This window comes from Lygodium microphyllum, chromosome 15, assembly GCF_053477565.2.
Source record: "Lygodium microphyllum isolate KBCC chromosome 15, Lygodium_microphyllum_v1.1.10, whole genome shotgun sequence".
In the NCBI taxonomy this organism is placed as follows: Eukaryota; Viridiplantae; Streptophyta; class Polypodiopsida; order Schizaeales; family Lygodiaceae; genus Lygodium; species Lygodium microphyllum.
The window spans coordinates 140,989,124-141,015,145 of NC_141149.1; the positions used below are offsets into that span (position 1 = coordinate 140,989,124).

General features: G+C 40.5%; 1 protein-coding gene across 5 annotated transcripts; it reads right to left on the bottom strand.

Annotated features, from left to right (window-relative positions):
* Positions 1 to 6,425: 6,425 nt before the first annotated feature.
* Positions 6,426 to 13,119, bottom strand: LOC148025146 (pentatricopeptide repeat-containing protein At2g33680-like). 5 transcript variants are annotated; one of them, XR_015693412.1, is made up of 3 exons: positions 8,580 to 13,119; positions 8,410 to 8,467; positions 6,426 to 8,281 (listed from the first exon to the last, which is right to left on the bottom strand). XR_015693412.1 is itself a non-coding variant. In XM_087694888.1 (2 exons), exon 2 carries the CDS (start codon positions 12,414 to 12,416, stop codon positions 9,291 to 9,293), a length of 3,126 nt encoding a protein of 1,041 aa, XP_087551014.1. In that variant the 5' UTR covers positions 12,417 to 12,573; positions 12,671 to 13,119; the 3' UTR covers positions 6,426 to 9,290. The 5 variants fall into 5 exon arrangements, 1 of the variants encoding a protein (XP_087551014.1); XR_015693410.1 differs by having other exon boundaries at positions 6,426 to 8,750; positions 8,843 to 13,119; XR_015693411.1 differs by having other exon boundaries at positions 6,426 to 8,467.
* Between the last annotated feature and the right edge of the window lie 12,903 nt (positions 13,120 to 26,022).

The following is a 26,022-nucleotide window of genomic DNA, read 5'->3' on the forward strand; positions in this document are numbered from 1 at the left end:
TATACTTTCTTTTTCTTTTTCTTTTCACTCCTCACTAGTGCAGATTCGCCTTTAAGTGGGAGGTTGTTGGGGGTAAAGGCACCTCCGCCTAGCCGCCCGTGTATTACTACACTGACAGTCACCACCACTGCACACAGTAGGTGGCGGGTGTCCGTCATCGTCACTTTATTCTTTATTCTTTTAGTGACAGTTTGAATAAAGGAAGACCCGGTCACACATTGTGATTGTTGGAGTTCTCATTTCTTGTCTCTCTCTTTCTTGATCTTGCTCTCCCGCCATAGCTCTCGAGTGCAAGCTTCGATCCTTCTCTCCTTTCATCAAGTACATTTCTATTTCAACAACAGCCCTGAAAGTTTTGAGTACTCAAACACTTCACTCTTTTCCTTCATGAAATATACCTAGAGTTTCTTAGAGTAGTCATCAATGAATGTAACAAAACACTTATTGTCACCAAGAGATATATTCTATGTAGGCCCCAAACATCGATATGCACAACATCAAGTATGACAAACAAGCACTCAGTTTTATCATCATTCTATCTTAAAGATGATATATAATTTCCTTGCTACAATTTGCCACTGTGAATGTAATCATTTTTATTAGAAGAATGGACTACAATTTGACATCTTCTTCCATAGAACAAACAATACCAGAATTACTAGATTCTCTATTGTTCTACCATCCAATTTCTTCCTCTAGATCTCCCCTTCTCTCTAGAACTACCATGGCCTCTCGAAATTTGCATACTCTAAACTGTTGATTTGACATGTTTTGCTCGTTACCACCAACACGACCCATAGCACGACCTCTTAAAGAGATTCTATCACATTCCCTTCTTGAAATTGAGTAAAATGCTTGGACATATTCACTACTTTTTTATAATTCACCATGCATATTGATCTCTTCAATAATCGTGAAAGAGCCTAGCTCATTAAAATATAGAAACAGCTTCCATGCATACATAAAAGTAACGAAAATTTTTCATGTCTTCTCATTATTAAGGCCACCCAAGTAGAGAAACCAAATCACCATCGTCAAGCATTGCATCAATAGCTACTAAGGCATCTGCAATGCTTCTCATCTTCAAAAAATACTCATTTACAAACATCTTTAGTTTTTTTTTAATTATTTAATTCTTACATGATTTGAATCTTTCATACCTTTGTATTTACTATAAACATATTTTCAAGTGTTGTCCAAGCTAAATGTAAATTTTTTGTATTTTCAAACTTCCAAAGTATAGTGTTATCAATCATTACAAAAAATCAACACATTGCTTTTTTTATCTTTTTTATATCTTTAATTTTTTTGCAATCTCACAAGATCACTTAGATCACTATTCTCAGCCATTATGATACAGCTAAGTACCAAACATTAAGCAAATCTTCTGGAACCTTTCATAAGGTATGCACACCAATGAATTAGGTAGCCTTTTTCACAAACTACTCAATAATGTATATAATCTGCAATCTATTTGCATATAAACCTTCTATTTACTTCTTGAAAAATATTGGCATTCAAAATCTATAACTTGTGCACCTGAGAACAACTGACACTTATGGATTTACAATATGCTAGGAAACTACTTTTTACAACCTTGTGAAACTAAAATGAGGCTTGAAATGGACATAGATGACTAAAAACATAGTGAATAAGCTCCAAAGGCCTTTCTAAAAAATATACATTATTATGTTGTATACCAAATCTCATAACAATCTAAGATTTTTTCCTCTGCCCTTGCTTCATGTTCCTCCACATGCACTATCCAAGGAAAAGAGAGAGGGAATGGGAGAGCTTCTTTGCTAGTTGCTTGATTGCTTGAATACTTGCTCCTTCTCCTTCACTATCATAAATCACGTGGTGGGAAAATTTGCTTGAGCTACTACACTATATACACATAATGAATACAAAAGAAAGCTCAATCAAGAACATAAGAAGAGAGACAAAGGCCAAAACATTTTCTTGCTAGTTTTCATTTATTCTTCCTCTCACAATACAATGTATACAAAATATAGATAATATATATCATAGCAAAGTGGCATACCAAGTCAAACAATGCATAACTGACTATCCTAATCATTGAGATTCAACAAGTCTAAGTTTTCAGTGATGGATCGAGCACTTGATGGATTGAGAAGTTGTCTATTGATTGTACCAATTGTCAATTGACAAGTTGAGAAGTTATATGTGAATCAACAAGTTGAGAAGTTCTCAATTGATGAGTTGATGATTGACAAGTTGGTGATTTGTGATTGATGAGCTCACAATTAACAATTGATAGATTGATAATTAATAAGTTGATGATGGACAAATTGACAATTGATGAGTTGATGACTAACAAGTTGATGATTGATGAGTTGATAAACAGTGGTGATGTTATATTACAGTTTTAATGTTGGTGCTCCTTTGTGCTTCATGATGTATGTCATGTATCGGCTTTGACCAAAAGTCTTATTTCAACTGGACAATTGATTATTCATGGAAGGTCACTCATGACAATCTTGTTTTGCCAAGAGGTGCCAAGGTTGGTAGCCTTTACCCTTTGCCTCTTTCTAACTCTATTGACCATGTTTTGGTTGTGACCAATCTTCCACATATATCTTTGCGGCATCATCACCTCTGGCACGTGTCTTTGAAACAAATGAAGGTATTGACCCATTTGTAGTATCCGCTGCCCTTGGATTATTCTTGTTTTGATTCATGTGATCATTTTTTGTATGTCAAGCAGACTCGTAATTCACATAAGAAGTCTAGTTCTATGCGTATGGGTAAGCCTTGGGCTCTTCTACATCTAGATGTTTGTGGCCCCATGGCTTGTCAGTTTCCTTGGGTGACGTGAAATATTTTGTTAAATTCATAGATGACTATCCATATAAGGTTTATGCCTATTTCATTAAGTAAAAATCGAATGTTTTGCCTATGTTTTAGCATTGTCTCACCATGGTTGAGAACCACTTTGGGTATAGGCTAAAATACCTACAGTTTGACAATGGGGATGAATATGTATCTAAGGCTTTCGGGTAGCTATGTGATGATAGAGTTTCAAAGGAGGTAAAGTTTGGTAAACTTTTCTTATATGCGAGTCTTTGGATGTGAGACTTTCTGCTATATTTCCAAAGACAAGCATAAAAAGTTGGATCCGAAGTATGTCAAATGCATCTTTCTTGGATATGTCCATCTTATTACTTAATATGCGAAGGAAAAAGACCCTTCTCTATCACATATGGTTGACCCAAGGAAATTCCACGTTTACATGTGCCAAGAGGTGTACTATTACCACCTTCTTGGTGAATCATTGTTACTTGTCGGATCATTTTACAAGTGGATGGTACTATTTTTCTAGATGGATTTGCGGCTTTCTTTAAGATACAAAGATGCCATCATGTTGCTAAGACTCTCATCCATTGAGCTGCATGCCCTGCCTACCCATTTGCTAATGGACATAAATAATGTTGTGGTCTCTAACAAGATACTAGAGTTCGTGCAATCTAGCAGACGTTTGGTGCACACGTTGACTTTGATTTATGTAGTTGTATAGTTATTGTTTTTGTTATTGTGTGCATGTTTGAAGAACATCAATCTAGCAGACGTTTGGTGTTGACCATTCATTGAAAATTATATTGATGTTTGATTGCAAGATTCAAATTAGAGACAGACCAGCACATCATGTTTCATGACACAACAAGCTCCAAAGACCTAGATGAGGATTGGATTGCACTAGGAGGTGCATAGTGTAAAGAAAGTCCATGGAAAATGTGGATGTTTCCCAAATTAGTGTCTTGAAAAAACTTTTTCCAAGGTGTTTGTTTTTTACAATAGTACTAATGTATTTTTCTTCAATAGAAGGAGAGTCACCTAATGTTGAAAGAGCATGTGCAATGCCAATGCGTAGCATCACTTCAGAGACAAAGACTACTGAAGGTTGTAATATATGTATCTAGGCTATGTTTGTGGTTCTTTTGCATTGTTTCAAAGTATTAACGTGATGTGTGGCAAGAAATGGCACTAACATCTTTGACCTAGACAAAGAAATTACGAAGGCAATGAGGGTAGCCACAAAAGTTCCAGTTGCAACAAACTCCATCTGAATACATGACCTAGAGTGTGAGGAATGCAAAAGCAAAGGAATGTCTAGCAACAACTATACTTGGATCTATCTTGTTAAGTCATTATCTTGTCAATATAGCATTTTGCACTTTATAGAGACCAATACATATGACATGTACTATCATTAGAAGGTGCCCTCCTTTGTTTGAAGTGGCATGTCTCATTTTCACGAACTTCCCTACATCCTTGCTTGTTGCTAGGATGGAGAAACAAGATTGTCATATTTCTTTGGTTTTAAATTAATGCTTCATTCAATGCAATTAAAAGTGAGTGTGAGTTCTCACTAAAGGTAATGATCCTTGCATTTAAATTGTTGAAGGTATCCTTGAGTGGAATAAGTTTTCCACAAAGCTAATGAAGGAAACTATGGATCTAGCCCATAAGTTCCTAGTAGACGATAGGTTTCTTAGTTATATTATGTTTGGAACAACACTTTGGGAAAGTGTTAAAGGATACTGAGAGTGCAAGCTTTAAGCTCCATCACACATGGACTCTCACGTGTAATGGAGGTTACAACCACCTTTAGATCATAGTGACAAGTAGTAGTACTATGAAACAATGTATTACTAATTATATGAATTACTTTGCATTTGAAAAACCATTGTCGAGGCGCTAGTACATAAATGGTCGTGAAAACTTGACTAATTTATGTATTTAACTTCACTAATTCGAGATTTTAATCGTACTTATAAATAAAAAGAAACATGTAATTAAATTGAACAAATGATGAAGGGGTGTACCATCCATGATACTCCCAAAAACTCTAAACTATAATGCAACAACTCGAATGTACCCACAATGCTTCCAAAAAGCTCCAAGGTGGTTCTAAACAACTCCAAATGAAAGGCTTATGAAATAATTGGACTCCACCATCTCAAGAAGCATAGAATGCTAATAATAAGCAAATGCAAATGTTAGCAACAAGGTTAACAAAGGCATGGCATCTTGGATATGTCAATCTAATGCATTTTGGTGGACAGCAAGAAATGTATCCCAATAGTGTGCATCCGAGGTACTTTAGAGGTGGCTTTATTTTCATGCAACGGCTCGTCATGGGATGGCACAATGGACATGCATTGCCCAAATGCATTTGGTATGCAATAAGGAATGTATAACATGCATGGTCAAATGTATCCAAGAATGGCTGGTGGAATGCATAATCCGATGTATAATCATATCAGTATAGTTCCCAATACAAAAACAAGAATGTTTGTGTGCTTGGGGCTCATGGAATTTGTGTTGGTCCAACGAACGTTGCATTTAATATTGGTCATGATGAAAATGCAACAAATGTACCCTTTTGCCAACCACCTATTTATGATAATGTGGCTCAAAAGGAAAGCAAAGGACTTCAATGAGGGTGGTAAATTAATGAAGTTTAAAACTTTAAGCAGTCCACAAGATAAGTTGATGCATTGGTCTCATTACAACTTGACATTACATACTCGAGGGAATTTAGCTAAGTCATCTAAAGTACACAAGCAGTCACTTTCTTGAAAAGTAAACCTTGGCAATGGTGGATATCACTTCTTATGCAATATAGAGTACCGTTAACATGGGCACAATTTATAAAAGTGTTTGCATGGTTAATGAGTGCCTTTGATGTTATGACCACTCGCCATAAGCTTAATGCTTCTCAATGTAAAAACCTAAAGCTATACAACGAAAAGCTAGAAGACGCATTACTGCCCATTACTTCCTATTGTGATGTTCTACTTTCGAAGCAAATAGATAAGTATCGTTATGGGTTACCCAAGGAGATTCAAGATTATTACATCAAAAGTACAGTGACCATGAGAAGTCAAAAAAAGAGGCCTTCTAAGGCTGAGAAACGAGACATGTTCAAGTCTCATGCTAAAAAAAGGCAAAACAACAAAGAGAAACATCGCAACGTTCTGCAAAATGCAAACATTTGATGTCTATAAATAAATATTTCATATGTGAACTGGAGGGGTGTATAGCTAAGGATTGCCCTAATATGTGGCAAATTGAAATTGTTGAAAATAAAGGTGATTGGAAGGGTAAGAAACCCAAAATGATTGCCAATTCAATCACTAATGTGGTTAGTGAACAAGTAAATGGTGATGCAAGAGCTATACAGAGTATAGGGCAAAGTTAGGAATCAACATGCATTGATATACTTTCATGCTAGGTGCTCGTACGGACTTCATCCCTACGGACATGGTTGCCCGTGTTGGCATCAAAGAGGATGAGAAAGTTTGCTTTGGTTGTTTCCAAAAAAAAGAAAAATCACCTCTCAACTTTGTATTTGAAAAGAGTAATAATGACAATCAAATTATGAGTAATATATCTAAGTTTGATAAAGGCTGTACGGCATTTTTGAAGGTATATGCTAATTGTTTCTCTCAATCACTGCCAGTGCTGCTAGATTTGATCCCTAATAGTAGCCTTCTATACAAGACACTATACAAGGTGAGTGCAGTCCAATAAGAGGAGAGCCAAGTTCAAGTGTTGTTAGAAAAGGGGATGATTCACCCCAAATCATCTCCATATGGTTCACCAATGTTGGTGGTGCAAAGCCTCATGGTGTGTATGCATTGATTATCAAGCCTTGAATAAGATCGTGATCAAGAATCATTTTCCAATTCCTAGGATCAATGATATCATGGACAGATTGCAGGGGTCTACCATTTTTAATCCCATAGACAAGGAAGACTCATTCCAACCACAACTACCATTGTGTGCATTGTATGGGCTGCCATATCAGTTTTGAGGCACACGACAACAGATCGCGCATGCAACAAGACCGGGGCAGCTAATTTCTTCTCCACCTCAATGAGAGACGACGATAGAAGAGAAGGGATCGACAACCGTACTAAAGTTTTTGCCCCCACTTTCCAAGATGTCGGCACCATCCAAATTGCCATCACACTTGCCATTTCAAAGATTCTCTCCCCTGCTGATTTTCTCTCTCCTCTCTCAATTAAATCTGAAGCAAATCCACACCCTTTTGCCATCAACAAACCTAATTGTTGCTGTACTTGGGATTTCTCAACCACTTCATGAAGCATGCCCACAAATTGGAGCGCAGTGATCAGAAAGTTTGTTGTAATTCTGAAAATTACATTTCTGAATATTACAGCACATTTGAAGCGGTTTGCCCATCTACAGTTGCAAGTGTACTTGGCCCTGTTTGTGCCCAATTGTACTTCGAATCACGGGGCAAACTGAGTCTTGATGCTGTGATCATTAGTGACGGCCCATTGTTCAGATGCTTTGAAGAGGCCCAGAGGCTGAGAGAATGTGTGCCCACACCATCCCCTCAAAACCTGCATGGATGGAGACGGATGCTTTGACGAAGATGATGATGTGACCTTCCCTCCATGATGGGAAGAGCGATGTTAGTCTTGCATGCTCTTGACAGCCCTAATGCTCACAATACATCACGTGTCAAGAGTATTAGGCTCTTGATACCATGCAAGAGTACGCTAGGCTACCAAAGAAACACAAAGCATATGAACAACGTAAGTAACAAATAAAAGCTCAAAGATAGAAATAAAAGGATATGAACTCAATGAGCAAGTGAGGCCCAATGAAATAATGGTTTAACATGGAACAATACTGCACGAGTAAAACCCAAAGGTGACGTCTCGAAGCAGAAGGTGGATCGTAGGATCAGGGATGCTTGAAGAGGCAGTCCAAACTGTGCAGAGCGAACAGCCTGAAGGAGCGTATTGTCACACATACGGATCCCAAAGAGGGCAGCCATCAAACTTGATGTTGGAGCTGCGAAGGAAAGAGGCCAATGCTTGGAGACATAGCAGGCCTGCGTTTTGGTGGAGGATAGTAGATGTAGACATCACCTAAAGCAGTCAAGGGGTGGTTGAAACCCGTGTTTCGATCCAGAGCAGCAGTGTAATCATCTGGCGCAGCAACCTGGGAAACACAAAATTCTTTTTGGGCTGGAATGATCTGGTGAACAGCAGCAATAGTGGTCAGAGATGTGGCAGCTGCAGGAAAGGTGGTGGCAACCCTTGAGTCAGCAGCAGGGTGCGCCGTGGCAGTCTGCAATCAGTAGTGGCAGCAACAGGTTAATGCTGGACAGCAGTTGGGGGTGCTGGCAATCTGGCACTGAAGTTGACAGATGGGATGAGAATGGCGATCTCCCTGGCCCCTTATATAGAGGTTTTCTGGAAATCATCCTATCAAAAACCTACATAAAAATAAATAGAATTGATTCAATTCCTTTTTTGGGGCTGTGAGAAAGCTAAATGAATTGGCAAATAATGGAGAAATTAATTGAGGCCAAATTTTTTGTAGCTTAACACATGCTGATCATACATGGCTACTTTGTGGCAGGGTGCCACGGAGTGTCTCTGGCTCAAGGGATTCCTTCAGCCTGCAACCAAGTCCCTTCCCTGTCAAACCTCACTATGGCAATCAAAGGGCTCCAGCAATTGTCAACCACCATGGATCTTCAAGAAACGTTAACCAAGAACACAAAGTATCACCTGTAAAGAAACAGGTAGAAGCCAACACTATTACAACCATCTACTGCCCTACTGAAGCAATGCTCGCCAATGTCAAATGAAACCAGTTGGTAGGGAAAGATTCTCTGGCCTCCCAAGCATGGTGTAGAAACTATTGGTGATCCTGCACCAGCTTCATCAGCAAACCATGACCTGCATCCACAAACCCCTTATCAGTTCCCTGAGCACACTCTGTTGCAGACCCAATAGACCGCCGAGCAAGCAATCTGCATGGTATAGCCTACCTGCCGCATTAGAAGGGACCTCATCCAGATTTGACCCTGGAAAATTCAAACATGCAAATGGAAATTGCAAGGTGAGGAGAAGATACGAAGGCATCACAAGCAAGATGCAGGAGAGTTGGTTCTCTAATTATGTGCATGAGTGAAGACTGCTTTCAGGTGTGGCAGTTTGCTTGTCCAACTGCTATATTGCCTTGTTTTCCAATGGCCAGCCCTGTTCAATCACCTGGGCCCTGTTTCAGGAGCAACCCATGCACATCTTGTGTAAGTACAAATAATATTGATCTTATATGGAAAAAGTAATGGACCTCCTCAGAAAACCCCTCCTCTCCTTATCACCATTATCTGCATCAAGAGGCAATTGAATTTGGAGCCAAGCATTAATATGCTACATTTTCAGAAAAACCTCCACTAGACTTTCCAAAGACAAACTGTAAAGATTTACTATCCTTCAATGTACAGCTATGCTATTGCATAGTGCAGGAAGAGGAGAACTCGCATATAATGGACCCCCTAATGTAGAAAAGTATGTCTCTGTAACTTCAGAGGAGGCTGCTTCCTTTTCATCATCGTCACCTAAAGGCCTCAAGATAAGATCTAGATTTGGCACATGACCTTCTTTCCCAATACATGCACTTACCACTTGCAGTGTCTCTAAAATCTCCCTGCTCTTGATATCCCCCACTACAAACTCATACACTTTCTTGTTTAGCTCTATCTTAGCAGTTGCTAGCTTTTTACTAGCCCCTGTATGTTTTCTTAGCTCTTCTAGTCCAGAGGCATCTTTCAAACTGCCAACATTTAAGTGGGTATTTGCCAAGAGCACAGAAGAAGCCGAATAATGAGGATTTAATTGAAGTTTTTCGAAGCACCTAAGCCCTAATTCTGGTTTTCCGAAGATTTTGCAGCTAGTAAGCAAAGTTCTCCACATTTCTTCTGATAAAGAGAACGGCATTAGTTCAAGAAACTTTTCTGCCTCATGTAGACGTCCTGATCGCGCAAAAAGATTAATCATGCAAGTGTAGTGATCTGCTGTGGGGACAATGTCATATGCCTTGTTTATGAGATTGAAGTACTCCTGACCTTCCAGCACCAACCCGGCACGGCTGCATGAACCCAAGAGACAGGTGAATGTAGTAGCATTTGGCTCCACCCCTTGTTTTCTCATGTCTTTGAAACACTGTATAACCATGTTGTCATCATTCTTCATAGCATACCCCAATATTAATGAGGTCCATGACACCACATCTTTAACTGGCAATCTGTCAAAAACTTGCTGTGCCTCCAACAACAAACCACATTTGCCATACATGTCAATCAAAATGTTGCCAATCGAAAGGTGTGCTTCCAGGCCTTTTCTCATGATCTCCTCATGCATGCCCTTGCCCTTCTCTATGGCCCCCAAAGAGGCACAAGCTTTCAAGAGACAAGTAAACATGACAGCATCTGGAGATATACCTTCAAGTTGCATCAATTCAGAACATTCCAAAGCTTTATCACAAGGTCCATATTCAACATATCCTGTAACAAGCTCAGTCCATGACACAACATCTTTTACTGGCAACTTATCAAAGCTGTACCGAGCATCCAAAAGTGACCCACATTTTGCATACATACTAATCAGTGAGCTGCCCCCATAAACATCCTTCTGTGTGATCTCCATGTGTATTTGTCTGCCTATATCTATGGCTGCTATGCTGCCACAAAGTTTCAACACACTAACGAATGTGATCGTGTCTAAAGGAACATTCTTTGACTTCATCTGTTCAAGGCACCCTAGTGCTTCCTCTGCATGACCAAGTTCCACATAACCCATTAATAATATGTTCCAAGTCACAATGTCTGGGTGAAACAGGTGGTTGAAAATGTTCCTTGCCTCTGCAAGCGAATCACAGTTGGCATACAAGCCCACTAAGCAGTTACCCACAGATGGTTCTCTTTCATATCCCTTCTTACAAACCTCACTATGCAGTTCTCTCCCTTTGTCCAGATCTCCTAAGTCGCCACATGATTTCAAAGCACAAACAAATGTGATAGCATTCAATGATATCCCATCTAATCTCATCCTGTCAAGGCATATCATAGCTTCATTACTGGCACTATGCTTGGACAGCCCAGTAATCAAAGCATTCCATGACACAGTGTTGCGATCTGGCAACTTAAAATGGATCTCTAATGCCTCTGAAAGTGAACCACATTTCACATATGTGTCTACTAAAGTATTTCCAATAAATCTGTCATTTTCAAATCCTTTCTGTAAGATCTCTGTGTGTACTTCTTGGGCCTCATCTAAGGCCTCCCTGCTGCCACAAGCTTTTAAGATGCAAGCAAATGTAAAAGCATCTGGACAAACATTCATAGACTGCATCTCCTTAAAGCACGCGATCACTTTATCAAACTCCTCATGTTCAGTGTAACCTGTGATAAGAGCTGTCCATGATACAATGCCTTGAACTGGCAATTTGTCAAACACTTTTTGTGCATCTAATAAAAACCCACACTTAGCATACATGTCCACTAAACTACTTCCAATAAAAGGATCTCCCTCACATCCTTTCATTGTGATCTGTGTGTGTATTTCTAGGCCTTTATCTATGCTTCCCAAGCTGCAGCACACTTTCAAGAGAGAAATAAATGTCACAACACTAGGAGTCATTCCTTTATTTTGCATCTGCTCAAAAACTTTCAAAACCTGTTCACTAGGCTCATTCTCCACATACCCTAAGATATAAGTGTTCCAGGACACAACGTTTGGATCTGGCAATCCATGAAAAACTTTATGTGCCTCTAAAAGTAAGCCACATTTAGCATACACATCAATCAGAGTGTTGCCAACCAAAGGATAACTTTCAAACCCTGTTTGTGTAATTAAGGTATGTATTCCTTGGCCTACATCAGCATATTTTAAGCTGCCACAAGCTCGCAAGACGCAGATAAAGGTGGTGTCATCCGGAGAAACGCCCTTCTGTTGTAGCTGCTTAAAATAGTCCAGCACTTCACGACTGTAACCGTGCTCTGAATATCCTGCAATGAGGGCATTCCACGAAATGGTATCCCTGGTCGGCAGCTTTTCAAAGGCCTCCTGCGCTTCCGAAAGTGAGCCACATTTAGTATACATGCTAATCAAAGTATTGCCTACAGCAAGGACCCCTGTCCCGACAAGTCCCAAGCATCGAATGTCAGCATGGATTTCTCGACCTCTTTCCACCTCTTGCAGAACTCCACAAGCTCTCAACAGCGGCACAAATGTAAAACTTGAAGGACATGCGCCATCATCTTTCATGTATTTATACAAGTCAAATGCCTGCTGAAATTGTCCAATTTCAACGTGGCCTACTATTAAAGAAGTCCATGAATGTTCAGAGCAATGCACCAGCTTGCCAAAGACCTGATGAGCAGTGGAAAGACTTCCAGATTCTACAAATGTCGGCACAATGTGATTGCTCACTTCACTATGAGTTTCCAGACCAATACAGCAAATTTGTGCATACGTACACTTTGCAAATTCCAGATCTTTTTTCTTTCTGCACTTTTGCAAGAGGCCAATCACGCTCTCCAATGCAGGCGTGTCAATCATTGCACCCTACCAAAGAGTTCATGGGTGCAATACCCTTCCATCTGCAGGGATGGGTGTGCTAGTGAAGATTTTCAGCTACATGACCTTGAGTTTTCAGAGAGAACTCAAAACATCCTTTCCCACTAGTTCATATGAGTGAGCACAGACCAAGGTTGAGCTGCTAGCATCACACAAGAACATTTAAATTTGAGGGTGACCCAATAGAATCTCCAAATTTCCAGGGCCTTCGTGGTTTGAAAGTGGCAAAAACTGACCGAATTTGCTGCAAAAGCCGAGGTTTCTGTGTCCGCTTCCAAAGATCTCTTGTGTGAACACTGCTGGACGTTCAGCTTACAACGTCCATGACCTGCTGCATCAAACGTAAACGGCTTCTTAATAATCTCTCGGTTGTGATGTTGAGGAATGTGGCGCGCCATACTTCGCTTTTTTGATCAATGTCAGTCGGCCAGCTCCCCCCCACTACGACAGTAGATCATTCCTCCCGAGGCTGCTCGAAACCTCTAATTCTTCTGCACCCAGATATAATTAACTGAATTGGTGCTCCGACCAAATGTCTACGAATTGGAGTGGCTCCTTTGCCTCCCCACTCGTCAAATCATCTTAACGAAAGGGCTCTGTTCGGTTCCTGAGACAAGAGAAGATCGCGCGCGCGATCAGTCCTATGCATCCCTCACTCCCGGCAACGTTGCCGGTCTAATAGACTTCTCGGTTAAACGCATTTTTCTAGTTTGTTAATTCTTCTAATTTGGCAGCCTTGAAATTTAGTGCATGCTGGTGTGCATACATGGAGGACTAAATGTGGATATACACCTACACGTATGTTTGTTCATGTGTCCATATGATTGTGTGGATGCCTGTCCCAAATGTGTGGATGTGACATATGGCGTTTCAAACTAGTGGTAAAGTTATGGAGCATCCATTGAAAAAGATGAAGCACGAGATTCATTCCATTTTGGAGAAAAAATACTCAACATGGAAAAGTATCAAAAGCACAAGCACTTAAAGTGCAACACCAAACTCAAAGATTTTAAGGGAAGAAAGCAGATCTACCTTGTGCGTCCAATTGTCGGGATTGGTGATGGAGAAAAAGTCTTTTCGAATATTGCAAACCTTAAGTCTTCTTAGACAATACAATGATGCAAGTGTGGTTAAAAACACATACATTGGAGAGAATATGATATTCAGTTTACAGAGCAAAGCAATTCCTTCTAAATAGTTCCTTTCAGAAAAATTACTTTTTACAAATATTTTCTTGAAGGTATTATTCTCTTCAAGTTCCGTTCCCCAACTAGTATTGGAACAACAAGACACATTCTGGAAATCGAGTAGTTGGCAATTCGTAAGAGCCTCAGGAGTTTATGACCAGAGCCCCCCCAGTATCCTCACCTCCTCCTGCCGACTAGAGCTCCCTAGGACAAGAGCTTTCACGTCATGATTGGTCTAAACGCACTAATGTAAAATAAAAAAAGAAAAACCCCTTGGAGTAGGTTTTATTCATACTGGCCTTGGGGAGGTCTAGCGCCATCAAGAACACTGCCTTACTCAACGTTCTGTGCTCACTAGAATACTGCCTTAGTCGGCGATCTATACTCAATCATCCATCTTTTAGCCTGATGATTTTAGGAAAGATCAGTACCTAGCTTGTAATCACAAACATCTTATTTCGAATGCATTATACATAAACTTTTAACAAGTTTATTTCCAAGATAAATCAAATCTTTTCTTTTCAAAAATAATAACATCGAGACAAATTAGCATAAGTGGCAAAATTAGCGTAAGTGGCAATACCTTCCAATAGTCTTCCTGGATTCCCCCTTCTTCAGGGTCTAGTTTGGATTGAATCTAAACAAGAATTTCATACTTGAGAATAACTCCCTTGGAGTTTCGTGGGTCCTTGCTCGCAATAAAAGAAAATCTTGGTTAGTTTAATTATGAATGCTATCCTTTGGCAATCTCATCTCAAGGTCTCATATATACCGAGGATTAGCGTCCGTGATTACCCATCAGAACCTAGCTATCCACAAAGTCCTCAAGGATCTCAATGCCCTTTGAGAAGTACTTTCTCCATCACAACCTCTATTTGCAAAGCCAACAATTTGCACAAAAAGAACAATAAATTTGGCAAGATATTGAAAAAAAGACTTGAACTAACCACAACAATGTCATGAAATACTTAGAAAAGTTATGGTCTCCCCTCGACACCCCATATACCACTCTTATTGCCTACTTGTCTCCAACAATGACAACCAAAGAGCCTTTGTCTCCGCAGGTACTTCAGGAAAAATAGCAATCAAATTCATCTTCTCCAGTGTTATGTATCTCTCAACATTCCACTTCAATGATATAATTTTTCTCCACCAGTCATCATTAAGGCTTAGATCAACAATGTTTATCATCTTCAATCCGAAACTAACAAATGTTAAAAGCAACGCAAAAAGAATACCAAAATCTACACGTGTAACTTTAAACCAAAAATATTTCATTGAAGGAAATGAATGACACTTCTCACCTTTCCGATTCTCACTGTACTTAAAATTATTCTATCTCTTTTGCTTCAATTTTTTGAAACTCAAAAGGCTTCATAGTGGAACACAAAGGCCAAGCCTCTTCTAAAGATCGCTATTCATTTCGCACTAGAGAAACTCATATTATAAACCAATGTTGCCAAGTATTTTCTCAACAAAAGAAACCATGGTTCAGTGCCCTTAGTGTGCTTCTTTCTTATCCTATAGATCAATGCGACATCCTCAAGAGACAACTCTATAAGATAATCCTTTGCATATATTGTGTGTATTCACCAACTCATCTCTCAACAATGAGGTGGCGACAAGCGCATGTGTATTAAGGCTACGAAATGAAAACAAGAGACAACATTGTTAAAAAGAGTGAGTTGTAATCAATCAAATCTATGCCATATAATATGCGCAAATCAGTTACAAGTTCATGCGCTAGAAGCATGAAGAGATTGCAATCTTGCTAACTTTGTGAGGGTTGACGATTGTAGATAGCACATGCACATGTTTCTCTTGTCTCGTAGGAGATATCTCTTAGATATTTTCTCTATCCATGCCATCGTACAATAGTTCCCCTCTAATACATAAAACATGCAACCATACATCCATTTCAACCATGGAAGCCTCATAAGCTCTTCTTCAAACTCCCTATTCACCTCTCTCCAAATTGGGTTCCATCCCTCTTCAATCTATCCATCATAGTCTCATCACTAGCATGGGTACAAATAGAGACAATGAATCCCCCCTCTCATGAACATAACCCTCAAACATTGTGTTTAGCTTATTTGGTGTTTCTTAAAAAGGGTATTGAGGGACACTCATATCAAATAACAATCCTAGTCCTCTTTAGAATGTCCTCACCCTTGAACATCCTTATACCCTCTTTAACTTTTGCGTTGTCATTAGCAATACCTCTGGATGTAGGGCATAAGGAAGTATTTAAAACTATGGCTCTAGATTATCAATAGCAAGGTCCACCAGCTCAACCTACCCTTCCTCAATGTCAACTCACTCTTCCACAACATTTTTGTCACCCACATCTTCTATTATTGTATATAGAGTGGACCTCCCACCCCTTCTCCTTTTTTTATGCCCTCCCCTTTGTGAAGAGACATTGGAACTACAACCAGAACCCAAAACCCATATAGTTGACTTTGAAATACTTCTTGACCTTGAGATAAAAATAGAGCAATTCATAGTCACATTGAGGAATACCTTTTGCACGAAGGCATTGGGATCAATGAAGCACACTCATGAGACTTTCAAACTAAAAACAAACAAGTTTCTCTTTAGGTCTTACACCAACAAAAGTCACATGAGAATGCTAGCTATTAAGGATACTATAACAACATGGAATTACAAACTTTGATACACATAGAAAATTTAAGTTCTTTAATTCGATTGTGATTCAAGTTATCACATCCAATTTTAATTCCATACCGATGATAAAATTCATCAATGAAGTGTCACGTACTTTACCATGCTATTAGAATTTAACATGGATAGTTGGGTTGTTTCAATGGTTTTACACATCTAGGCTTCTAAGAAGAAGCACAATCTAACCATATTTTATGGGTATCCTCATTTCTACCTAGCAATAAATAGTGGCTTTCATTGACATATAATGATGTCAAGTGTTTTTGAAGAGGATCCTTTGATTAGTTAAAGCAGACAATACTATGAACAAAAGGAGAAGCAAAATTCAATGCAACCTTCACTAGCATGGGGTGACAAGGATACATCTAGCACCATACCTTAACCCTATCCAAGAATGGCAAGGAAACAATGTCTTTTAATCATGATTTCTATGAGAATAACAATGTCTTATATGTAAAATGTTTGCTTTCCTTTTTAAGAAATTCATCAAGTACAAAATAATAACACATTGACTTATTAAATTTGGCTCAAGGATTACCTCAAGCCCTTTGAAGCCATTCCCGCTTATTCAATCCTATTTTTATTGTCCAAGGGTGTGACAACTTTAAGCAACTCATTTAACTCTTGCTCACCAAACCTTGCATTCTTTGAGTGATGTTCTCTCTTTCGTGTATCAAGCACCATCTCTTGTGCCATGAATAGTTCCACATGTTGATTGTGGGCAAGCCATTGCTTTAGAGTGAACCTCCTCAACAATAGTTTTTTTCCTTCCACGGCTTAGTCCCTCCTCATGGGGATGGTCATGAAATCCCATGTGTATTACAAATCTTGTATACTACTCTTGATCTTTGGGGATATAGTAATAAATCACTGAAAGACATTGTTGCACACACTCAAGAGAAGGCTTGCAATGGCTATAGATAAGAGATCCATTATCTACCCCAACATTACCAACTAGGGGACACTTTCTCAACCTCTTGACCCAATGAGTTTCCTTAACAATTGATCTAGATACTATGTGTGGACCATCCAAATTATAATAATGCAATGACTTAAACAATCTCTATAAGGAAAGCAATCACATGTATAGGTTACATAGGCTATTGAAACATGCCCATCATATCTATGCTCCATACCAATCATTGGTGAAAGGTTTCTAGTAGGTGTGGAAACACAAAGGCAATGTTACCATCATAGGTTGATGGGAGCTCATCAACTACTAGTATTTTTTGGGCACTTTTAAATGCAACATGAAGACTACTATTTTTTTATTGCAGTTGGATTAGCTACTTGCATTGACAAGGGCTACTTTAGACCTTTCAAGTGACTTCAAGGATATGCATTATATGCTCTACGTGCTACGTCATGTGCTTGAATCAATGATATAGTTGGTTTTAGACCTACATTAGGATGATGGGCAAGCAACATCCCCTATGAGTAATGTTTGATTCATCTTGAGCTTATTGATTATATCTCTTGTGATTTGAAAAGTAAGACTGGTTACCCTTTCATATATAGTATTCACTTTTCTAGTTAGCTAGGCTCAAACATGCAGCCACATGTCTTTAAGATTTTAACATTGCAAGCATGTGGCCTGGATCTTCTGAATCAAATGCAATTAGGTGGTAACTTGTGGGTCCACTTTGACCATGTGTATAATGTGTGGGTATGGTCATCAATGATGGAAGTTCATGTTTATGATCTCTTTCTTCAGGAGTTGTTAACCATCACCACTTATGAGTTTAAGGTTGAAGACAATAATGCTCAATCAAAATTTTAGAAGATGTTGAATGCTATGCTATTGGATAATGAATTTGAGAAACTAGGGTTCAGGGGCTTCATGGTAGATGAAGCTAGTGAAATTTTGAATGTAGTGCATTCTATTTATTTTTATGGCAAGCCTTGACCAAAAAAGGAGACATATTGCTCCTTTCATTAGGAGCAAAGTATGGTGAAACACACAAAGTGCTGTGTCAGATTTCCCTTCCATGAGGAGCACAAAGTACTTTGTTGAAGATGGAGATATGCAATTTCATATGTTGCAATAATGAATTGCAAGCATGTTTTATAGCAATGGTGGAGAAAAGGTCACTCAATTGAAGGTGAGTTGCCAACTCTACTATGGACTTGGCTTGCTTGGCAGTCATCACATTGGAGCTCATGATCCTAGACTCAAGAAAAAAATTATCCATTTCTCCCAACAACAATTCTAGCTAAAACAAAGGAGTCCAATATGAGATTAGCTATTGGGTATATAGAAGCAAGGCGATGGACAAAAGTACCAATTAGGGGCTAAGTAAGGTAATTCCCAAGTCAAGTAGGAGAGCTTCACCCACCAATTGGTGTCTACTCACCATGCTAAACACTTCATACAAATATAATGGCAAAGCCTATGGCCTACTGCATTAAATATTTGCTCCCTGATCTAATACATCCCCAACAATACAAGTTTATACACGGTAGGAGAATCCAAGATCCAATCTTAAATATGGTTACCTTGATAGACTACATCTTGAAGGAAAAAAGGGATTACGTAGTCATCAACATGGACTTTGAGAAGGCCTATGACATGCTCTCTTGAGACTTTATTCTCGGGGTCATTAGGGCAATGGGCTTTGGTGAGAATTGGTGTAGAATGATAATTGCATTGTTCTTGAATGCCTTAGTAAAGGTGTCAATCAATGGGGTTCTCTCTCAGAGCTTCCATCTTAGAAGATCAGTTCAACAAGGATGCCCTGGCTCCCTGTAGTGGGAGCTCATGCTCAACCGCCAAGACCCACGGACCGCTTATTGTTTCAAGCGTTTCAAGCGAGCTCTCATGGCTATCTCTCACCTAGCCGACGCGCCGTCGATCCTCTCTGGGTGTAATGAGCTTATCTTGATGCCGAAATGAGTTGCCTCCTCTCTCACACACTCCGGTAGCTCCACGATCCTAGATGCTAGCTCAAGCATCCTCAAGCCTCCTCCATCTACAAGCTCTATCCACCATAGCCACGTGCGCGAGAAAAGAGAAGAGAAGAGAAGAGAGAAGAGGAGATGGTGAAGAGCTTCACCCTCTTGATCCCTCACTCCCACACACTCACTCACTCCCTCACACTCCCTCTCTCAAGAGCACACAGACAAGCAAGGTGAAGAGAAGAAGAGAGGACTCTTGTTAGCCACACACCAAAGAATGAGCTTCTCATTCACTTTTCAACTTTATATACAAAACCCTAAATCCCTTTTGGGCAGTCATCCCCTTATCCCCTTTTTTACATGGACGGCCATGGCCTAGGCCCTTTTTCCCATTGTCCTCCTATCTTCCTAGCTTTCTTTCCATCGCCCATCTACATTTACAAATTGCACGAGTGAGAGGCCGGCACTCTTAAAATAAATCATGGTGCGCCTTGCACTTTTTTACAGCAGTATAGACTCACATTTTTTCTCATATGCATTTTTCCTTGATTTAGGACTTTTCAGCACTTCTTCTGTTTTCACTTTTGCCTTGGCCTTGTCTTCTGCTTTAGATTTTCCAGCTTTTCCGCCTTGTTCATTTGAGGGTTAACATTACTCCCCTCCTAGACGAGGGCCAGTCCCATGGCACTCACAGTCGTAGATAGTAGGCTTTAGCATGCACCAAAGACGTAGGTGGCAAGGACGTCTCTGGTTGCCTTGGAGGATTTCTGGTGGTGGGCATATGAAGGTTGTTGGGGCCACATTGTTGGCGTGGGTGGCTAGTGGTAGGATGGTGGGAGTTTGGGGTAGGGCTATTTGTTGTTGGGAATTGCACTAGGGACTGGCACAGGTGGTGATTTGTGGGGATTCTGCACAAGCCGATTGTTTGGTGGGCTTGCATGATAGGAATGGTCAAGAGGTCAGAATGAATGATGATGAAAAGTTGATGATGCATTTGATGGAGTCTTTAGTACCTGTGATTGAAAACCTCTCATATGTGGTCTCTCCTTGGGTGTAGTGCTAGTCTTCTTATCATGCACAAGACGTAGTTTGATTAGTTTGGGATACAGGTCTAAGCAAGCTGAGAGTATTGTCCTGCACTTGAGGACCCAAAATGTGTATATATTTCTATGCAGATATGATGTGAGTGCTCGTGCATACTTAGATATTATGTAGTTAGAAGAGCGCGGGTCTGGTTCCTCGTAACAATGTGTAGATGAAGCAAAGTTGTCCATGTTGAGAAGAAGTACACAAGAAGGTGCATGAGACATCCTTTGAGTTGTGATAGCACGATGTAGTATAATTGAGCACATTGACACCGAACTTTCAGTAGCTGGTAGCTATTGGGTTTGCTCAACGAGTACAGTGTACTTTTCATGGCCATTCATGCGGTGCTTACCACGATCGATTGCAATGATACTAAGGCAGAGTGCAGGATGGAATCGTGCAAATGGGTCAAGGTGATAGGTCTAACTATAGGCGAGACAAGCTCCCTAGGTATGTCCTACCTTTGATGTGCCCTAAACAATTATGGGGGATGTGTAGAGGGCTAGGGGACTAGGGACGGAGCCAACCGACCAAGGTCATTGGGCGTACCTAATTTGAGGACCCCTAGGTGTCGTGCTATGATTGTGAGTGCTTTTTTTTCTTTTCTTTTTTATTTTTATTTTTATTTTTCTTCTTTCCTTTTCTTTCTCACTTTAAAAAAAAAAGATAACATGAGTACAACCATTGCAATACGTTGAGGCTATCAGCCTTTCAATTGTTGGGGGTAAAGGCGCCTCCGCCTAGCCGCCCGTGTATTACTACACTGACAGTACTCGCCACTGCTCACTGCAGGTGTCGGGCGCCCGTCACAATTACTTATTCTTTATTCTTTTTGTGACAGTTTGAGTAAAGGAAGGCCTGGCCACACACTGTGGTTGTTGGAGTTTCCATTTCTTGTCTCTTTCTTTCTTACTCTGCTCTCCCGCCCATAGCTCTCGCGGGCAAGCTTTGATCCTTCTCACCTTTCAACTGGTAATAGAGTAGGTCCTTCATGAGCGCTTCTCAGCCTTCCCCAGCGTCTACACGAGGTATGAGAGCTTGCTTCTCACTCAGTTCTCAGCCATTCTTTGACATGAATAGCAGGGTTTCATGAAGAGGCAGCCATAGCTTCCATCATTGAAGCTTGTTCTCTTCACCTCTTGCTCTTGGACTTGTCCTAGGCTTGTGTAGGCCTATTGTAGGCCTTCATTGGGCTCTTGCTTATCCCCTACCCACCCTAATTCGGCCCCTCAAGTACAGTAGTATGCTCACGTTTTATTTGCACATGTTTGCAAAAATGGCTCAAAAATCACTCTTTTTGTCATATCTTGGGCATTTGGAACCCGATTCAGGCAAGGTAAGAGTCTAAGTTGGGGTTTTGGCACCCTTCAGACACGATGGTGATGTCGGATTTGCCAAATTTTGATGACATAATATTTTGCAACAAATTTCAAGTCTGAGAAAGCATGTATTTGTATGCATATGGCTTATGTGATGCTTCTACTGATGTCTATTGATACTGGATCACTTGTGGATGTTATGCCTCTTATGTGAGACGCATTTGGAGCTGATTTAGCTCATCCATTGACTGTTTTGAACAGTCCTAGATCTGGCCAAAACAGGGAAGCACTTATCTCTTGAAGTTTATGCTTACCGGGATTGATCGATTGATACATATTGATGCCCGGATGATGTCTACATGTATGGAGATGCTATGTTAATGGATTGCCATCATTTTGGTACTGATTTGAGGCCTGAAATACTCAATTTGGAGTAGTGAATGTCTGATGTAAATAGTTGGGATAAAGCTATTCTACTCATGTATGCTTATGCCTATGCTATTTGGGTCATGTCTTGGAGATGTACATTGATGTATTGACCATCGGGGATTGGAAAAGAGTTCGACAATGCTTCTTAATCATTGGTTGAGCTTGAGCTCCGCTTTCCATAGTATTTGGATATTTATCTTGGATATATCTTGGCACTTATCGGTCTATGCTTGACCGCTTTGAACATGCACTTATGCTCATGTCACCTACCTATGCTAGTTACATTGTTTGAGCTTGGATGCTATTGGAGCTTTACTTGGGCTTGACATTCGATTGTCTAGAGCATATTTTGGAGATTTATTGGCTTGCCACAGTTTATTTTGGAATATACTTGATGTCTATGGATGCTACATATGGATATCACACCGCTTCCATGTCCGGGATGTCTCATTGATGCTTGATCTTGGGCACTTGTCACTGGTGCTTGTACATGCTTTGTTCGAGCTTTGTTGCTTGATATTTACAGCCTTTGTGCCAGTGGGAGCGTCTTTGGATGCTTGACAGGCATTGAGCAGGTGGTCTATGCTATTTGAGCTTTTGAGAATATTTGGGATTTCTTACCCTTTGGGATGATGCATGGTTCATATGTCTTGGTTCCTTCCGATGATTATGAGCTGACTCTTTGACTTGGGTCCCTTTCCTTTGTGATTTGACACCTACTTGTGTCAAGCCTTGGTAGTGGCAGGCACACTTTGCTCCATTGACTGGGTGGTGTACCTACTCACTGGTAGATATTTCATGACATGTTCGAGTGTTGGATTCATGCTTATCAACTGTCATATGCCTATGTTATGTCCGCATGACGCTGGTTATGGTCTTGGTAGTATATGATTGACTTGGGATCCACTTCTGGCACAATTAGCTCTCATTTACTGAAATCTGTCATTTATTACAACAAGCTAAAATCTGCAGATTTTGAGCACTTCTCTGAGGGTAATGCTTACTATTTAATGTTATCTTGGTCATATTTGGTGGACAGGTGTTTCTCTTGGTAAAATCCACACTTTCAGCCAGTTTTAACAGTGGTTTTAGTGCATTTTCTACTAATTACAGCAACCTGTAATTTTGCATTTTTGCATTGATTTGGGACAGTATGGCTGGTCATCTGAAAGACACAGCTCTCTTTAACATTGCCAAGTTGGATGGTACCAACTATGGATATTGGAAGTCCCAAATATGGAAGGTTTTGGTGCAGAAGTTGCAGATTAAACCCTTGCGTTTCAAAGGTATCAAACCTGAGGATATGGATGATGATGTTTGGATGGAAGTTGATGAGCTATGCAAGTCTACCATTATTTTGTCACTCTCAGAAGAGATTCATCATAATGTTGTTGAAGATGAGAATCAGAGTGTATGGGATTTATGGGAGAAGATTCAGGAGCTCTATGCGTAGTAGAGTCCTGCATCACAGATGTATTGGCTAAAGTAGTTAATGGACCTTCGCATGAAGGAGGGGACCTCCCTTTCATCTCATTTTAGTCAGTTTCATGCTATCATGAAGAGTCTGTTGTCACAGGGTATTGAGTTCAAAGACAACTTGCACCCGTTATTTCTGCTTGGCACCTTGCCTGAATCATGGAATGTCTTTCGTACTGCCATATGCACGAACAAGCTTGATGGGCTGAAAATCAAAGATATTGAGAGTGCTTTATTGACTGAGGAAATCAACAGGAGAAACAATGATGCTTCTCACTCTTCACATGCATTGACAGTTAGAGGTGGCAGACATGGCAGGCATGATAATGATCATAAGGGCAAGGACTCTCAAAAGTCTAGGTCCAAGTCACGTGGTTGTAGTAAGTCCCGTGGATGGAAAACTGATCTTACCGAGCATTATTGTGGGAAAGCAGGACATATTAGGCCACAGTGCCATAAAATGCGCGATGATAAGCACAAGGAAAAGGGAAAAGAAAAAGTGCAATAAAAGTCTTCTGAGCACAATATTGTACCTACAAAGTCCAGTGTGAAGATAGAAGAGGTTAATGCCATGCAGGCTACTGATTCAGATGATGATTACATACTTGCAGCTTCTGCATGTGATGCCTTACAAACTTCGGAGATACATTCCATGTATGCGCAGTGCTGGCTCTTGGATTCGGGTGCGTCCTTTCATGTGACACCCTGTAGAGATTGGTTTCATACCTATCGTACCATGTCTGGTTCTGTGCATCTTGGTGATGATAGGTCTCTTGACATTGTGGGCATTGGAGATGTTAGGTTGTAGTTTCCTTTTGACAGCTCTTTTGTTTTACATGATGTACGCCATGTACCTGTGTTGACACGCAGCCTTATGTCAGCTGGACAGCTTGATGATGCAGGGTATTTTGTGTCTTTTGGAGACTCTGCATGAAAGATTACTCGTGGCAAGCTTGTACTTGCAAGAGGTGGCAAGTCTGGCAGCCTCTATCTCTTACTTGTATCTAGAGCTACATTGGATCATGTTTTGTCTGTGGATTCTATTCCCCATGTATCCCTTTGGCATGCTCGTTTGAGGCATATGTCTCTTAAAGGAATGAAAATGCTCCGTGCTTTGCAGTATCTTCCGCCTTTTGACTCCTCGCATTTTGATTCTTGTGATCATTGTTTGTATGGCAGACAGACTAGAAATACGCATAAAAAGTCTAGTAAGAAACACATGGGTGAGCCCTTGGCTCTTGTGCACTCAGATGTATGTGGGCCCATGCCCTGTTAGTCACTCGGTGGGGAAAAGTACTTTGTTACTTTCATAGATGATTACTCACCTAAGGTTTGGGCTTATCCCATAAAGAGAAAATCCGATGTCTTAGACACATTTCAGCATTGGCTTGTATTGGCAAAAAACCAGTCCGGGAAAAGGCTAAAATACCTAAGATCAGATAATGGGGGTGAGTATGTATCACGTGCTTTTGAGCAGTTTTGTGATGAGCGAGGTATTAATCGTCAGTTGACCGCCCCTTACACCCCCCACCCCCGAATGGTATCGTTGAACTCATGAATAGGACCATTCAGGAAAGGGTCCGTAGCATGCTTAGCCAAGCTAGCTTACCACAACACTTTTGGGCTGAGGCAGTTGCTACTGCAGTGCATCTCATTAACAGGTCGCCTAGCAATGGAATTGACTTTCAGGTTACAGAGGAGGTATAGGCAAACAAACCCCCCTCTTATGATCATTTGCATGTCTTTGGTTGCGAGGCAATCTGCCATGTGCCCAAGGACAAACGCAATAAGCTAGATCCTAAGAGTGTCAAATGCATTTTCATTGGCTATGGAGATACAAGAGAGATGGATTACTGTCTATGGGATCCACATGCGTGAAAAGTGATCCGCAGCCATGATGTCATCTTTCATGAGGACAAAATGCACATGTAGCCTGAAAAAGTGGTTGAGGTATGCAGAGTTATCTTTCAGGAGGAGCCACCTGCTCCCATTCAGCTCGCTCCATGGCCAGCTAGACAGCGCGCAGCATCACCTGATGCTCATGGCCCCGATGTTAGACATGCTAATATTAAACAGGATGTCAGTCAAGCAATAGAGCCTGGGTTGAGGCATTCTACTAGAGATAGATGGCCTCCTGACCATTTTGCGCCCTCTATGGATTATGTATTGGTTACAGATGCAGGAGAGCCTCTTACTTATGATGAGGCTATGCGCAGGGGTGATTGTCACTCTTGGGAGAGGGCTATGCAGTCTGAACTTGACTCATTGCATAAGAATAAGAATTTGGATTTGGTTTCCTTGCCTTAGGGTAAGAAGGCTTTGCCATGCAAGTGAGTGTACAAGCTAAAAAGTACCCCTGGACACCCCAAGCCGGCATACAAGGCTCGATTGGTTGCTAAGGGTTTTAAGCAGGAGCATGGTGTTGACTTTGATGAAGTCTTTTCTCCTGTGGTCAAGATGACCACCCTACGCTTAGTGTTGGCCTAGGTTGCATAGCTTGACCTGGACTTG

Excerpts from the sequence above, each read along its gene's own strand:
- LOC148025146 (XM_087694888.1), bottom strand. The coding sequence starts at position 12,416 with ATGATTGACACGCCTGCATTGGAGAGCGTGATTGGCCTCTTGCAAAAG.